The sequence below is a fragment of the Lynx rufus genome, unplaced genomic scaffold, assembly GCF_022079265.1.
Source record: "Lynx rufus isolate CCGP_SWC_20201006 ecotype Redwood Valley unplaced genomic scaffold, mLynRuf1.p SCAF_23, whole genome shotgun sequence".
NCBI classification, from domain to species: domain Eukaryota; kingdom Metazoa; phylum Chordata; class Mammalia; order Carnivora; family Felidae; genus Lynx; species Lynx rufus.
Window position 1 is genome coordinate 7,901,961 of NW_025814838.1, and position 18,149 is coordinate 7,920,109.

At 36.4% G+C, this 18,149-nt stretch overlaps 1 protein-coding gene across 1 annotated transcript in view; it reads right to left on the minus strand.

Moving 5' to 3' along the window:
- The window catches only part of LOC124517903 (phospholipid-transporting ATPase ABCA3-like), a 188,133-nt gene that overhangs the window by 36,698 nt on the left and 133,286 nt on the right, over window positions 1–18,149 (minus strand). Inside the window, exons 21-22 of the mRNA XM_047087601.1 lie at window positions 12,015–12,237; window positions 5,863–6,033 (exon numbers count right to left, since the gene is read on the minus strand). Of these exons, the coding sequence (XP_046943557.1) occupies window positions 5,863–6,033; window positions 12,015–12,237 (394 nt within the window). The remainder of the gene's footprint in view (window positions 1–5,862; window positions 6,034–12,014; window positions 12,238–18,149) is intronic.

The following is an 18,149-nucleotide window of genomic DNA, read 5'->3' on the forward strand; positions in this document are numbered from 1 at the left end:
CACCAAACTCCACACCCGAAAAACAAATAACCCAGTGAAGAAATGGGCAGAAAACATGAATAGACACTTCTCTAAAGAAGACATCCGGATGGCCAACAGGCACATGAAAAGATGCTCAACGTCGCTCCTTATCAGGGAAATACAAATCAAAACCACACTCAGCTATCACCTCACGCCAGTCAGAGTGGCCAAAATGAACAAATCAGGAGACTATAGATGCTGGAGAGGATGTGGAGAAACGGGAACCCTCTTGCACTGTTGGTGGGAATGCAAATTGGTGCAGCCGCTCTGGAAAGCAGTGTGGAGGTTCCTCAGAAATTAAAAATAGACCTACCCTATGACCCAGCAATAGCACTGCTAGGAATTTATCCAAGGGATACAGGAGTACTGATGCATAGGGGCACTTGTACCCCAATGTTCATAGCAGCACTCTCAACAATAGCCAAATTATGGAAAGAGCCTAAATGTCCATCAACTGATGAATGGATAAAGAAATTATGGTTTATATACACAATGGAATACTGCGTGGCAATGAGAAAAAATGAAATATGGCCTTTTGTAGCAACGTGGATGGAACTGGAGAGTGTGATGCTAAGTGAAATAAGCCATACAGAGAAAGACAGATACCATATGGATTCACTCTTATGTGGATCCTGAGAAACTTAACAGAAACCCATGGGGGAGGGGAAGGAAAAAAAAGAGGTTAGAGTGGGAGAGAGCCAAAGCATAAGAGACTGTTAAAAACTGAGACCAAACTGAGGGTTGATGGGGGGGGGGAGGGCGGGGAGGGTGGGTGATGGGTATTGAGGAGGGCACCTTTTGGGATGAGCACTGGGTGTTGTATGGAAACCAATTTGACAATAAATTTCATATATTAAAAAAAAAGAACCCATCTTATGATGTCAGAAAATTAATCCCCTAAAATGGAAAATGTGGAATATAATAAAGAGCTTAAATTGATAATTTAGGAAATAAACATGCAATAGGAAGAATCATCAAAAGTGAAAATTTGTGTTTTTTTTTTCTTGTTTTGAGAGAGAGAGCAAGAGAGCGAGCAGGAGAGGGATAGAGAGAAAGAGAGAGAATCTTAAGCAGGCTTTACACTCAGCTCAAAGTCAGTGTGGGACTTGATCTCATGGCTGTGACCTCATGACCTGAGCCGAAATCAAAAGTCAGACACTTAACTGACTGAGCTACCCCAGTGCCCCTGAAACATGTTTTTTGAAAAGACTAAAATAATTGATAAAACTTTGGTAAGATTTATCAAGAAACAATGTGGGTGGAAAAAATTCAGAATATCCTAAGTGAAAATGATAAGTTCTATAGAATTCACAGGTGTTAAAAATACCGGACGATATGGGGCGCCTGGGTGGCTCAGTTGGTTGAGCTCAGGTCATGATCTCGTGGTTCATGAGTTCGACCCCCATGTTGGCCTCTGTGCTGACAGCTCAGAACCTAGAGCCTGCTTCAGATTCTGTGTCTCTCTCTGCCCATCCCCTGCTCATGTTCTGTCTCTCAAAAATGAATAAACATTAAAAAAAAACGCAGAAGATATTATAAACAAATTTACTCCAATGATTTTGAAAATTTAGATAAATGAAAGGATTCTACAAAAACTCTATTAATTCCTCTCCCCAAATTGTTAATAGGACACCCAAATAATTGTATCTTTATTAAGGAAACATGATCAATAATCTCCATGTGTAATTATTCAGTCTATTTATTTTTTTTAATTATTTAACACTAGAAAATCCGTTTATGTAATTCAACAGAATATGTAATTCAGTAAAACAAAGAGAAAAATCATTTGCCCATCTCAACAGAAGCTTAAGAAAAGCTGAACAGTTTTTTGTGATTTAAAAAAAAAAAGGTTTACTAAACACAGGATAGAAAGAAAACAAAACAAAACGTTTTTAATCCAAAAACTAGGATCCCTTTGAATCTCAGTTCTGACTCATCAAAGCTGTGTGAAATAGGGCATATAGTCAGTATCAGTGAAGATGTTCTTTCTGAAATTGGAGTGAAACTGGATGTCGGCTATCACCACTTTGATTATATTTAAATTGTATGTCCTTAACAAAGCAGTAAAAGTAGTGTCCTTATTAGCAGCTGCTTTGAGTGTACCCATTGAAAATGAAAAATAATCTACTCATAAATTATTAAAGTTAATAAAATAACTTAGGGAGATCAATATACAAAAAATGAGCTCTTTAATTTTATTTCTCTATATCAGCAAAAAACAATGAAAAATGACTCTTCAAAAGTGATACCATTTATAATAACATCAAAAGATATGTAGGAATAAAGCTAACAACATATCTATAATACCTCTAAATCGGGGCGCCTGGGTGGCGCAGTCGGTTAAGCGTCCGACTTCAGCCAGGTCACGATCTCGCGGTCCGTGAGTTCGAGCCCCGCGTCGGGCTCTGGGCTGATGATGGCCCAGAGCCTGGAGCCTGCTTCCGATTCTGTGTCTCCCTCTCTCTTTGCCCCTCCCCCGTTCATGCTCTGTCTCTCTCTGTCCCAAAAATAAATAAACGTTGAAAAAAAAAATTTATAATACCTCTAAACCAATAACAAATAAACAGTATTAAATAAAAATGCAGAAGGCATAAGTAAATAGATGGATGGCTAAAACTAAATAAGCAAAGGAATGTACCAAGTTCATAGACTGTAAAATCAAAATTGTAAAGGTATTAAATCTTTCAAAATTGTTCTATAGAATTAAGGCAATGTCAATAAAAGTCCTACAGATTCTGGGGTGCCTGCATGGCTCAGTTAGTTAAGTGTGTGACTCTTGATTTCAGCTCAGGTCATGATTCCAGTGTCATGAGATCAAGCCCCATGATGGGCTCCACACTGGGTGTGGAGCCTGCTTAAGATTCCCTCTCTCCCTCTCCCTCTGTTCTTCTTCTGCTCGTGCATGCATCTTGAGTACTCTCTCTCTCTCTCTCAATAAATAAATAAATAAATAAATAAATAAATAAATAAGTAAATAAATAAAATTTGTTTAAATCCTACTAGATTTGTTTTTTGGGTCTTAAAAAAAGTAATTCTTTTTTTAAAACTTTATTTATTTATTTTCAAATAGAGAGAGAGAGAGCGAGCGAGAGAGCATAAGCAGGGGACGACCAGAGAGAGGGGGAGGGAATCCCAAGCAGGCTCTGCACTGTCAGTGATCATGAGATCATGACCTGAACCAAAATCAAGAGTTGGACACTTAACTGACTGAGCCACCCAGGTGCCTCCCCACCCTCAAAAAAGGTAATTCTTAAATGTATAAGGAATTGCAAAACAAATATCAAGACATAGCCAAGTTCCAGTTTCAAAAACTTACTACATAGCTAAAGTAATCAAGATGGGGGTGATACTGAAACAAGGACAGACATACACATCAATGAAATACAATTGAGAGTTTAGAAATAAACCCATGCTTCTGAGATCAACTGGTTTCAACAAGAGTGCCAAGTTAATTAAATGGGGAAATGAATAGTCTTTTTAACAAACGATGCTGAAAGAACTGGATATCCATATGTACAAGAATCAAGTTGGAACACTGTCTGACACTATATACAGAAATCAACTAAAAAAAGGATCAACAACCTGAATTTAACAGCTAAAACTATAAACCTCTTAGGATAAAACATTGAATAAATCTCTGTGACCTCTGATTAAGCAATTGACACCTAAAGTATACAAAAAACAACAACAAAAAAAAGTGAATAAACTAGACTTCATCAAAATGAAACACTGCTGTGTATCAAAGGACACTAGCAAGAAAGTGAAAAGATAGTCCTCAGAATGGGAGAAAATATTTACAACCCACATATCAAAGAAGGGTCTACTTTACAGAATATATAAAGGCCAATTACCCAATTTCAAATGGGTCAAGAACTTGAATAGACACTTTTATGAAAAAGATACACAAATGGACAACAGGCACATTAAAAGATGCTCAACATCACTGGTCATTGAATGCAAATTGATACAACAGTGTGATACAACTTCATACCTACTAGAAAGACTGTAATAAAAAAAAATGGAAAATAACAATTGTTGGAGAGGATATGGAGAAGCTGGAACCTTTCTATTTTTCTGTACAAAATACTCCATGCTTCTATGGAGACTCAGTAATACTCGACTTTCCATGTCACTAGATTTTGCATGAAATATTTCTTTTCCATTTTTTCCCCACCTCACCCCATCTGCTAAAGTTTATTGTCATACAGTTACAGTTTACTGATCTTCCCTTTGAGGTCATCAACTACTATTCTAGGTAGGATCTGGTTTGCTACTAAATATTCCTGCCTTTCTCATTCTGCCCACTCTCACCAAAGTAAGATACTTCCAAAATTACCTAATAAATGATACGGTGCCACTGTGGGAATTTCTTTCTTTCTTTCTCTCTTTTTTCTTTCTTCCTTTCTTTCTTTCCTTCCTTCCTTCCTTCCTTCCTTCCTTCCTTCCTCTCTTCCTTTCCTTCCTTCCTTCTTTCCTTTCCTTTCCTTTCCTTTCCTTTCCTTTCCTTTCCTTTCCTTTCCTTTCCTTTCCTTTCCTTTCCTTTCCTTTCCTTTCCTTTTCAGTAAGCTCCATGCCCAGCATGGCACCCAGTGCAGGGAGGGCTTGGACTCAAACCCTGAAATCAAGACCTGAGCTAATATGAGGAGCTGGATGCTTAACAAACTGAGCCACCCAGGCACCACCACCATGAGGACTTCTAAATGTTTATTCTTTCTGACAAATCTGCAGTATTGTTCTCCTTTCTCTTACTCTCTTTTTCTGGCTCTTTTCTCTATCGTACTGCTCTTTATTACTCAAATCACCACATCCTGACCTTTACTTATTTATTTAAAAAAGTTGAGTTCCTCTATGTGCAGATACTATATTAGACACTGGAGAATGGGTTTTATCTATTCCTTCAAATAAGTTGTGGCCAAGTGAGTGTGGGTGCTTATGAGTGATGAAAATGCTGAGAGGTAACAAGAGTAAATATCACACAAATTATTCCTACGGAGGTTTTTTTCTAAAGATGAAATGCATTATGCAATGAGGGAACATAAGCTGTGAATCTCAGTTCTGGACCACAAAAGCTATGTGGTCTAGGGCACAGTTTCCTCAAAATGAGCATAAAAACTGACAACTTGAGGTTGTGAAGATTTAACATAACATAGTTACTATGTGGTTGATTACTAGTAGCTCTTATTTTTATATCTGATGACTACTTGAAACTTGGCTTTGTTTTTGAGGTTTTATTATTACAAAGGCTTTCTCCCACTCTGATAAAATGACTTATGTACTGAATATGTGTCCTGACTCTCTCCTTTGAAATAAGGGCTGATTCCCCACTGTCTCATAGGCTAAGACTGAGACTAATTTTTTAGGCTTAAGGACTCCAAGGATACTGTGAAAATTAAAGGTAAGCCTCACTAAGATGGAGTCAGAAGGCCAACAGGCAGAACTCTCATACCATGCCCCTTGTCAATTACAAGAATTGTCAATTGTACACCCAACAGTAGAATCCTTAAAAAGAAAGAATCATTGATTACAGGCCCCAACAACAACAAAAAAGCACACTGTATCTCCTGTAAGAAATTGACTACCCCCTGCAGCTCAGTCAATAAGAAACTGTCATCACCCTGAAGCCTTGCTTCTCTCCAATGGAATTTTGTTCAAACAATTCCTCCCAATTTCTCCCCTCCTCCTAAATAATGTTCCTCTCTAAAATAATAATGTTTGTGAGACTTGTCTATGATTTGCTGTAACTTGCTTGTCCTGTATTGCAATTCTCTCCCATTCCCCAATAAACCCATTTTTGCTGGAAAAATTACTGGCAGTCTTATGTTTAAGATTAATGATACTTACTTTCTTTACTACAATTTATGTAGACAGGAGGTTTGTTTCCAGAGCACCATTTCTTTATCTGGTAGAAAGTAAAATAGTCATCGATACACTTCGCAAGGTTGTAATTAGGAAAGAACAGTAATGAATTAAGTATGAAGGCTCTGGTGGCTTTTGACATCTTATGTTGAACTTCTAAAAAGATGATAAAATTAGATTTCATTATAGGAAATGAACTATCCCTAGGACAACAAATCTCCCAAGGATGATCAAAATAAACTCTGGGAATTAAAAAAAAATTATTACATTTGAAGAATAATAATTACTACTCAATAAGTTTCTTCCAGTCAATATCCAGTGACAGTTTGTGTTGATAATTGCAGAGTTCTGAAAAGTCTCTTTGGTGAAGTGGGTGTCTATGTGATAAGACTTATGGCACCTGATATGGACAGGAAACCACTACTATTTTTTACATTTCTAATCCTAATTTATCAACTAAGGGAATAAAGTAGGGGTCAGAGATATAGCCTACAATTCAACAGTGGGGAACAGATGGGGAAATTAAGACATGTTTGAGAGTAGAAAAATCTTCAAGGGAACAATTATTAGAGACTAAGTTCCTGGAGATATGAACATGCTTAATTTATGAAGTGACAATATGAAATTTTGATAATGAATTCAGGTTTTTAGAAAGAATTCAACAGTGGGGAACAGATGGGGAAATTAAGACATGTTTGAGAGTAGAAAAATCTTCAAGGGAACCAGACTTCTAAAGAATTCTCTAAAGAATGCATTTGATTTGAACAATTATTAGAGACTAAGTTCCTGGAGATATGAACATGCTTAATTTATGGAGTGACAATATGAAATTTTGATAATGAATTCAGGTTTTTAGAAAGAAGATAAAAGGCCAGTCTAAACAGAAACTTCATATAAGACATTTTGGGTAAAGAGAGATGGCCAAGAAGCAAATCTTCAAGTGCCCAACCCATAGTGATTCTGTCCAGTGTAGATTTTGAGTTGATAGAGACAAATAATTGATTCAAGATATTGGCTAATTGAGCAGATGCCAAAAATGACACTAATTATATACACCACACTGTCTTTTTATGAATATGGAAGAGCTCTATAGCTGCACTAATATACACATGTGGCTACTGAGCACTTGAAATGTGGATAGTGTGGCTATGGAATTAATTTTAAATTGTACTTAATTTCACAAATAAAGGATATAGAATATTATACTATATCCCTAAAAATGTGTTTAGGAGAGGAGAAAGGAATGGGTTCAAACTAAATAGCCATCACTTAAATATAGACTGCTATATGCAGAAGAGTTTATATAAAAACGTAATGGTAACCATATATCAAAAACCACTAATAAATATGCAAAGAATAAAGAGAAAGAACTCCAAATATATCACTAAAGAAAATCAGCAAAACATGAGAGAAAGGCAAGAAGAGATCAGAAAAAAACTTGAGAAACAACCACAGAGCAAGTAATAAAATGGCAATAAATACATATCTTTCAATAATTACTTTGAATGTAAATGGACTAAACATTCTCATCAAAAGACATAGGGTGAAAGAATGGATACGAAAAAACAAGACCCATCTATATGGGTCCTACAGGAGACCCATTTACACCTAAATTTAATTTACATCTGTAAATTAAAATAAGAAGGGATGGAGAAACATTTATCATGCAAATGGATGTCAAAAGAAAGCCAGAGTAGCAATAGACTTAAAAACCAAGACACTGGGTGACAGAATGGGTAAAAAAACAATACCCATCTATGTGCTGATACTTCTATCTGTTGAGTTCTTAATTTAAATTATTATTAAATTTCATTTTTCAGGATTCTATTTGGATCTTTTTCAAGTCTACTTGTTCTCTCTCTCTCTCACTCTCTATTATATGCATGTATAACATACATGTACATAAATAGTATATGCATATATATGTTATTTTATTTATTACATATTCTATTATATATATTCCAGTATTTGCTTTTATACCTGAGACTCTCTATTACAATTTAAATATATTAAACATACATATTTATGTATGTTAAATGCACATTATACATATTAATCATTTAAACATATATATTTATATTGTATGCCTATATATAACACACATGCATACATGTCCTATTATTTATTACATGTTCAATTATTTGCTCATATTACTGAGACTCTTACAATTTAAATATTTTAAACATACATATTTGAATCTTTATTTATTTTTGAGAGAGAGACAGAGTGTGAGTAGGGTAGGAGCAGAGAGATAGGGAGACACAGAATCCGAAATAGGCTCCAGGCTCCAAGCTGGCAGCACAGAACCCAACGTGGGGCCCAAACCCACGAACTGTGAGATCATGACCTGAGCTGAAGTTGGACGCTCAACCGACTGAGCCACCCAGGCACCCTGTAAACATACATATTTTATATCATTCAAAAGTCCCCAAATCTTAATTTTGCAGGTCTGATTGTGATTCTACAATTTGTGATTTCTGCTAGCACTTGCTCTTAAGAGCTTGTATTTTTTCTCTTTCTTCTCTTTGTGCTTTTAATTTGATCTCAAGTTCTCTAGAAAATTTAACTATGGGAATACTTTGAAGTCTGGGAATTGTGTATACCTTTGCCACTCACCTAGGGCACACACAACCAACTGAGATTTAAAATAAATTATCAAGTTATGTTTTTTAGCTTACATAGGTTCTATGACTTCAGGATACAAACCAATATGAACATTTGCATGTGTTTATAAATTCCAAAGGGAAATTGTTATTCCTAATTCCAGTGCCAAATTCAACCCTTACAAATTTCCTTTATGTGTCTTACTGTGGCTTTAGTTTTGTTCACTCTTTTTTAAAGTTTATTTATTTATTTTGAGAGGGAGAGAGAGAGAGAATCCCAAGCAGGCTCTGAACTGTCAGTGCAGAGCATGATGCAGGGCTCAATCTTAGGAACTATGAGATCATGACAGAGCCAAGATCAGGAGTCTGATGTTTAATGGACTGAAACACTCAGGTGCCCCTTGTTTACCCTTGCAGTGAGTAGCCCTTTGAACTTCCAATTTTAAATAGGAAGATATTAAACCTTTGTTGTACCTCTATGCTTTTTATTCTGACTTCTCTGATCCTCACTACTTATACAATGGAAAATAAATGTCACCAGATGCTGTCAATAACCTCAAGTCAAAGCTACCTTCAATTATTGCTTTCATGTCATTGTAGGCCTCTGCCAATTCCATACTTTCTTTTCAGTTCATTATTTTTGGTACAGTATCATTCAGTGTTTGCTCTGCCGCTCAAAAGTGGAAGTCTCCTGTGACTTTCTAATTGCCAAATCTACTGGCTTCTGTTTTTAATCCCATTCTACTCTGCATTACTCTTTGCAACATATTCTTCCTAAAAAAAGCCTTCCAAAACTTTTCTGAAGTAGTAATTTACTCCTATTATTACCCTGTAACAACTATTTCTCTCTAGTTCCTTAAATGATCATTTCATTTTAGGTCTCACAAACTCAAATGATTTCAGCTGAGTCTTCCTCACATCACAAAACATGTGTCCAAACACCTGTCTTTGGACAAGTGTGCAAAAATATACAGACATTTGCTTTCCATAATTTGGGTATTCCTTTGTGAGAATGAGTGCTAAGGTATATCTATTAACACGTTTGGTTTTTTTTCATCTGCTATGCAGAAGCTTAAGTCTTACACATGTGAACTATTCATTCTCAAAGGAAGTTACAGGCAATTATTTTGTGACCAGTGAAGGACTAAGGGAACAAGACCAGTGTCTGTGGAGCAACAACAGAGAGGGAGGATGTGGGGGAAGTGTTGAGGTCAGTTGAAATGTACATTAGAGGGTGAATCAACAACTTCATTTTTAACAATAACCATTTTAGTGAATATCTCCCTGAATCTCAAAATCAGAGAAGGAAAATGAGATACAAATTCAAGAATACTATAAAAAGCAGGCCTGGGAGGAAGAAAAACTGGCTTAGGTAATTGTATGCGTGTCAGAGGCATATAGAGATTTTCTTTGGAAAACCTTGTTAGGGTGCTCACAAGCTTGTACCTTTTCGTTGAATTAGGGAAGGACAGCCACATGATAAAACCTCCTTCAACAAAACTGTCAGCCTCTCCCAAGAATTCAAGATTCCTCTACACTCTTCCCTCTCTTCACTTCACTACGAACTGCCCTAACATCAAGGAAGAACATTTTTTGGCACAAAAACAGACACTCAAATCAATGGAACAGAATAGAGAACCCAGAAATGGACCCACAAACGTATGGGCAACTAATCTTTGACAAAACAGGAAAGAATATCCAATGGAATAAAGAGAGTCTCTTCAGCAAGTGGTGCTCGGAAAACTGGACAGCGACATGCAGAAGAATGAACCTGGACCACTTTCTTACACCAGACACAAAAATAAACTCAACATAGATGAAAGACCTAAATGTAAGACAGGAAGCCATCAAAATCCTCGAGAAGAAATCAGGCAAAAACCTCTTTGATCTTGGCCACAGCAACTTCTTATTCAACACGTCTCTGAGGCAAGGGAAACAAAAGCAAAAATGAACTACTGGGACCTCATCGAAATAAAATATTCTGCACAGAGAAGGAAACAATCAGCAAAACTAAAAGGCAACCAACAGAATGGGAGAAGATATTTGCAAACGACCTATCAGATAAAGGGTTAGTATCCAAAATCTATAAAGAACTTATCAAACTCAACACCCAAAAAGCAAATAATCCAGTGAGGAAATGGGCAAAAGACATGAATAGACACTTCTCCAAAAAAGACATCCAGATGGCCAACTGACACATGAAAAAATGCTCAACATCACTCATCATCAGGGAAATGCAAATCAAACCCACAGTGAGATAGCACTTCACACCTATCAAAATGGGTAACATTAACAACTCAGGCAACAACAGATGTTGGCGAGGACACGGAGAAACATGATCTCTTTTGCATTGCTAGTGGGAATGCAAGCTGGTGCAGCCACTCTGGAAAACAGTATGGAGATTCCTCAAAAAATTAAAAATAGAACTACCCTATGACCCAGCAATTGCACTACTAGGTATTTATCCAAGGGATACAGGTATGCTGTTTCAAAGGGGCACATGCACCCCAATGTTTATAGCAGCACTATCGACAATAGCCAAAGTATGGAAAGAGCCCAAATGTCCATCGATGGATGAATGGATAAAGAAAATGTGGTATATATATACCATGCAGTATTACTCGGCAATCAAAAAGAATGAAATCCTGCCATTTGCAACTACATGGATGGAACTAGAGGGTATTATACTAAGCAAAATTAGTCAGTTAGAGAAAGACAAATATCATATGGCTTCACTCATATGAGGACTTTAAGACACAGAACAGATGAACATAAGGGAAGGGAAGCAAAAACAATATAAAAACAGGGAGGGGGACAAAACAGAAGAGACTCAAATATGCAGAACAAACAGAGGGCTACTGGAGGGGTTGTGGGAGGAGGGATGGGCTAAATGGGTAAGGGGCATTAAGGAATCTACTCCTGAAATCATTGTTGCACTATATGATAAATAATTTGGGTGTAAATTGAAAAAATAAAATTAAAAAAAGGAAGAACATTTTTATTTATTTATTTATTTTAATATATGAAATTTATTGTCAAATTGGTTTCCATACAACACCCAGTGCTCATCTTTTTAAAGATAATAATGGCCTCCTATAGTTGAGGCAGAATTTATTCCAACTTTCTGAGGCCTCCCCTTCAAAGAAGAAAGCTGCTTTTTTGTGTTTTCTCTCTCTCTGTCTCTCTGACAAATAAGTCTCAGGACAAATGCTCCTAAAATTTACCATATCTGTTGCGAAACGGACTTTTTAGGTCATGTGATGGAGTTACTGGAGCTGGGGATAGAGAGGAGGAACCCTGTCAAAGACCTGTAGGTCAGGTTCAGTCCTATCACTTCAGCATGAGGATCCCAGCTCTAACACAGTGCCCAGAATATCAGAGGCACTCGAAAATAATTTTATGGACTTAGATAAAGTACAGGATTTTCCCCAAACTGTGAACTTAATTGTCTACTATGTCTTTAGTCCATTCCTATTTATTTATTTATTTATTTACTGCCTTCTGGGGAAGGAGAAATTTTGTGAAGCCCCTTACCCTTACCGAACTGAAGAGTGACATCTATGAGGACACTGAAAATGCCTGAAAGGTAGTTGAATAGGACAAGCTTGATGTAGGCAGAAGTACTTTTAGTAAACAGAAAGCTCAGCAGGTACATGAGGGGAATGACAGACCAGCCATATAGCATGAAGATCAGCATTGTGTCCAGAAAATGGTAGTCTGTGATGTAAATATCCAGTTGGCAGAATTTGAATGCTCCCTGAAACACAGAAGACACAGAAATAAGGCAAAGTGAAGGGCAACTGCAAAAATAATGCAAGCCAGAATGTTTAGAGAAGGAGATAGCAAATCCCATCACTATTTAGCATGGAAGTATTCATTAATTACATCAGCCTCTAAAAAGGTCATTAGCCTAGGAGCATGAAGTAAGATACTTCTACGTCTGCTTCAGTAGAGGACAGCTCAATGAGCAGAACCAGTATAATTTCCTTTATTTTTTTCTACTTGGAATGATTTTTTAATTAACAAACAAAGTCAGTATACTTTCCCCAAAAGTAGATTATTTCTCCAGAAAGCCTATTTCTCTAAAGATTGTTTATCTCTGGTTATATATATTATTTATCATACCTTTAAACCAGGTCTCCTGATTCTATTCTATTCTCCCACTCCTATCACATCCACCCAAGCAACTCTGGGGCCTCTTTCTTCCATTTTTCTAATTGAAATTTAAAAACAGATACCGAAGCACAAAATTAGAGGTACCTAAACTGAATGGAAGATGGTGGTGGAGAGAAACCTGTAGTTGTTAAAGCAAAAAGATTTCTAGAAATCTGTATCTCATTAGTTAGTAAATGCAGTTTCTCCACAAATGTCAGCATTGTCTCTTTGGGCAGTTACACAATTACATAGCAGGACAACCAAGGAGAAAATAATACAGTTAAGCTAAGAATAGTTATGCAATTGATTACTGATACTCTTGGTGGTGGTAGCAGTAGCAATCGAAAGGATTAGTAGGTTATTTATTTAAATCCAGTATCTGTAGCTATGGTTGGTTTGTTTCTGAATGAGCATTCTGTAAACTTAAGCAGAATAAATACAATGAGGTAGTCAAATAAAAGTTGGGTGATCTAGAAATCTCTGTGTTTGAAGGCTTAAAATCCTTGAAAGTCACAAATCATAAGTTATCTCAAGGAAAAGTTAAATTCCTACTTGGATATGTAATATATTCTGTTCTTTGACAAGAAGACTGCATACTGTGAATATGTAGATTCTACCCAAATTGATCTATAAATAAACATGCACACAAGGTTTTTAAGTAAATATTTCAACCTCTTTATTATGAAATGTAACACATGCCCAGAATAATGCATAAAACATAAATGAATTATCACATTTTATTATCACAAAACATCGCGGGCAACTACACCATGCCAGTACCCAAAGAAATCAATCATGAACTCCTTCAACTCCTGTAAAAGTAACCACTATTCTGAAATTTATCAATACTTCCTTATATTTCTTAATAGTATGATATGCAGGCATTCCTAAATACTAAAATATGTATTAACTGTATTTTGAAATTTTTATGATTGTAATTATACAATACATATTTTTTGAATTTGGATTCTTACACTCAGCATTATGTTTGTGTGATTCATTCATGTGATGAACGCAACCTTAGTTCACTCTTTATCATTGCTATAGAAGATTCCTTTGAGTTTTACTTTTGATCGATAATGGGTTTCTTCCAAAGTTTCATCACTGTAGTAGCTTTGTTAGGGCTGCCGTAACCAGATAGTGTGGACTGGTGGCTTAGGCAACAGAAATTCATTTTCTCACAGTTCTAGAGGCTGGAAGTCCAAGATTAAAATGCCAGCAGGGTTAGTTTTTTATTTTATTTTCTCTTTTTTTAATATTTCTGAAAAATTTTATTCAAACATGTTTTTCTAGTTACAGAAATAGAACATGTTCAATGTAGAAAAACTAGAAAACGCACATATGCATAGGAAAATACAAAAATACTCAAAGTTCACAGCTCAAAGAACTTCACTATTAAAATGTGAACATCTATCACTTCAGACTATTTCAACTGCATACACTTATATATTTTTTCTTATAATGGACTAAATTTTTGATTACTTAATGCTTTTCATGAGAAAAATATACTTTTCTAGTAGCTTCTTAGTAGTTCAATATCATTCTTTTATATAAATGTATCGCAATTTACTTAGGCAATTTTTAAAAGTTTTTATTTAAGTTCCAGTTAACATACAGTGTAATATTTCAGGTGTATGATTTAGTGATTCAACACTTCATACAATACCTGGTGCTCATCACAAGTGCACTCCTTAACCTTCATCACTGATTTCACTCATCCCTCCACCCCCTTCCCCTCTGGTATTCATCGGTTTGTTCTCTATAGTTAAGAGTCTGTTTCTTAGTTTGCCTCTCTCTCTCTTTTTTCCCCCATGGTCATTTGTTTTGTTTCTTAAATTCCACATATGAGTGAAATCATATGAGTGGTATCACATGTCTTTCTCTGACTTATTTCACTTAGCATAATACCCTCTAGCTCCATCCATGTGTTTGCAAATGGCAATATATCATTCTTTTGATGGCTGAATGATATTCCATAATATTACATTCCAAACACTTGGGCTGTTTCCATTATTTGGCTATTGTAGATAATGCTGCTATAAACACTGGGGTGCATGTACCCCTTTGAATCAGTATTTTTGTATCCTTTGGGTAAATACCTAGTAGTGCAATTGCTGGATTGTGGGGTAGTTCTATTTTTAACTTTTTGAGGAAACTCCATACTGTTTTCCAGAGTGGCTGCACCAGTTTGCATCCCCAACAGTGAAGGAGGGTTTCCCTTTCCACACATCTTCGTCAACACCTGTTGTTCCTCATGTTGATTTTAGCCATTCTGACAGGTGTGAGGTGATATTTCATTGTAGTTTTGATTTCTGTTTCCCTGATATTGAGTGATATTGAACAACTTTTCCTGTATCTGTTGGCCATCTGTATGTTTTCCTTGTGAAATGATGTCTATTTATATCTTCTGCCCATTTTTAAATTGGATTATTTGTTTTTTGGGTGTTGAGTTTAATACGTTCTTTATAGATTTTGGATACTAACCCTTTATCAGATATGTCATTTGCAAATATCTTCTCCCATTCCATCGGTTGCCTTTTAGTTTTGTTGTATTGCTATATACTTCCCTCTTAGGACTGCTTTGTTGTACCCCAAAGGTTTTGGACTGTTGTGTTTTCATTTTTATTTGTTTCCATGTATTTCTTTTAATTTTTTCTTTGATTTTCCTGATTTACCCATTTATAGTTCAGTAGCATATTGTTTAACCTCCATGTATTTGTGGTCTTTCCAAATTTAATCTTGTGGTTGACTTCAAGTTTCATAGAGTTATAGTTAGAAAATATACACAGTATTATCTCAACCTTCTTACATTTGTTGAGGCCTGACTTGTGTCCTAGTATGTGATCTATTCTGGAGAATGTTCCATGTGCACTAGAAAAGCATGTGTATTCTGCTGTTTTAGGATAGAATATTCTGATTATATCTATTAGTCCATCTGGTCCAGTGTTATTCAAGGCCATTGTTTCCTTATTGATTTTCTGTTTAGTTCATCTGTCCATTGATGTCAGTGGAGTGTTAATATCCCCTATTATTATTGTCTTATTATCAATGAATTCCTTTATGCTTGTTGTTAATTGTTTTATATATTTTGGTGCTTCCATGTTGAATGCATAAATATTTACTGTGGGAACAAGAACACCACAATGACCACAGGTGCATATTTGTTCAGGCTCCAAGATCTCTGAGAAAACTTGAGATTGTAAGGTTAAAAATAACCTAAAAGGACTTGAGTGAATTGCCCTTGGGAAATGTGGTCTGTTTTTTAGTACACAGATAGGGATGTTTTGCTTAAAGGAAGCCAGCTGTATATAGCACAGTGCGTTCACTCCCTTCTTTGTCTTCGCTTCTATCCTAAAGATTCTTATCAGAACATATGTATCTGCAAGACTGCTTTGTATGCAAGATAAGTATGATAGCTGAATCAGATGTACATTGTTGACATGCTTTGCTAAGCTTCTGTTGTTAATCATTGCTGATCTGTTTTTCCTGAAAACGTATATAAGATGTACAATAAACCTTGGTACACCAGGCTGTTGGCTTGGGTCCCCTGTGCCTTGCTCTACTGTTGTCTTTTTTTCTCACTTCCTTCACCATCCCAAGTCCATTGCCTATTGAGGTCGACAATTTACAATTGTTAGATCTTCTTCTTTGATTGTCTCCTTTATTATGATAGAGTGGCCTTCTTCATGTCTTGTTATAGTCTTTGGTTTAGTGTCTAGTTTGTTGGATATAAGTATTGCTACCCCAGCTTTCTTTTAAGATACATTTGCATAATAAGTGTTTCTTGAGCCCTTTACTTTCTTTTTTTTTTTTAATTTTTTTTTTCAACGTTTATTTATTTTTGGGACAGAGAGAGACAGAGCATGAACGGGGGAGGGGCAGAGAGAGAGGGAGACACAGAATCGGAAACAGGCTCCAGGCTCCGAGCCATCAGCCCAGAGCCTGACGCGGGGCTTGAACTCACGGACCGCGAGATCGTGACCTGGCTGAAGTCGGACGCTTAACCGACTGCGCCACCCAGGCGCCCCGAGCCCTTTACTTTCAATTTGCTGTTGTCTTTAGCTCTAAAATGAGTCTCTTGGGCACCTGGGTGGCTCAGTCATTAAGCATCTGACTTGGGCTCGGGTCACGATCTCATGGTTCTTGAGTTTGAGTCCTACATCAGGTGAACACGAGCCCCAATTCCAGTGAACTCAAGCCCTGCTTTGGATAAAAAAGTCACAAAAAACATGTGCCCCACTTCAGGGGAGCCCCATTTTCTCTCTCTCTCTCTCTCTCTCTCTCTCTCTCCTTCTCTCTCTTCCTCCACCTCTCCTGGGATTCTCTCTCTCTCTCTGCCCCTCAATCACTCATGCCCTCTCTCTCTCTCTCTCTCTCAAAATAAAATAAAGTAAAATAAAATTAAAATAAAATAAAATAAAATAGTCTCTGTAGACAGCATATAGATGGGTCTTTTTTTAAATCCATTATGACATCCTGTATCTTTTGATTGGAGCATTTAGTCCATTTACATTCAGAATAATTATTGATAGATATGTATTTAATGCCATTTTATTATTTGTTCTATTGTTGTTTCTGGAGATTTTGTCTGGTCTTTTCTTGCCTTTGTCATTTTTGGTCTCTCCTTTCCACTTGAAGATTCCCTCTTAATATTTCTTGCAGGACTGGTTTAGTGGTACAAACTCCTTTAGTTTTTGTTTGGAAAACTCTATGTCTCTTTCTATGCTGAATGATAGGCTTCCTGGATAGAGTATCCTTGGCTGCAGCTTTTTCCTATTCAACATGTTGAATATATCATACTACGCCCTTCTGTCTTGCCATGATTCTGTTGAGAGATCTACAGCTAGCCTTATGGGTCTTCCCTTGTAAGTTAAGGACTTCTTTTGTCTTGCTGCATTTAAGATTTTTTTCTTTAGCACTTTATTTTGCAAATTTTATTATAATATATCTTGGTGTTGGTCTGCTTTTGTTGGGAATTCTCTGTGCCTCCTGGATTTTGATGTTTCTTTCCTCAGATTAGGGAAATTATTAGCTATTATTTCCTCAAATTTTCTGTACCCTTTTCTCTCTTCTTCTTCTGGGACTCCTATAATACAAATGTTATAACGTTTGATGGAGTCACTGAGTTCCCTAAGTCTATTCTTGTGTTCCATGATTCTTCTCTGTCTCTTTTGTTCAGTTTCATTATTTTCCATTATTTTGTCTTCTATATCACTTATTCATTCCTCTGCCTCTTCCACTCCACTGTTCACTGCATCAAGCTTGTTTCCAATCTCAGTTATTGCATTCTTTATTTCTGACAGATTCTTTTTTAACTTTTTTTTTATCTCTGTGGTAAGGGCCTCTCTGATGTCTTCCATTCTTTTCACAAGCCCACCAAGTATCCTTATAATTGTTGCTTTGAATTCTCCATCAGGCATGTTACTTATATCTGTTTCACTCAGATCTCTGGCTGTGGCCTTATCTCGTTCTTTCATTTGGGACGAATTCCTCCATCTTGGCATTTTTGTCCAA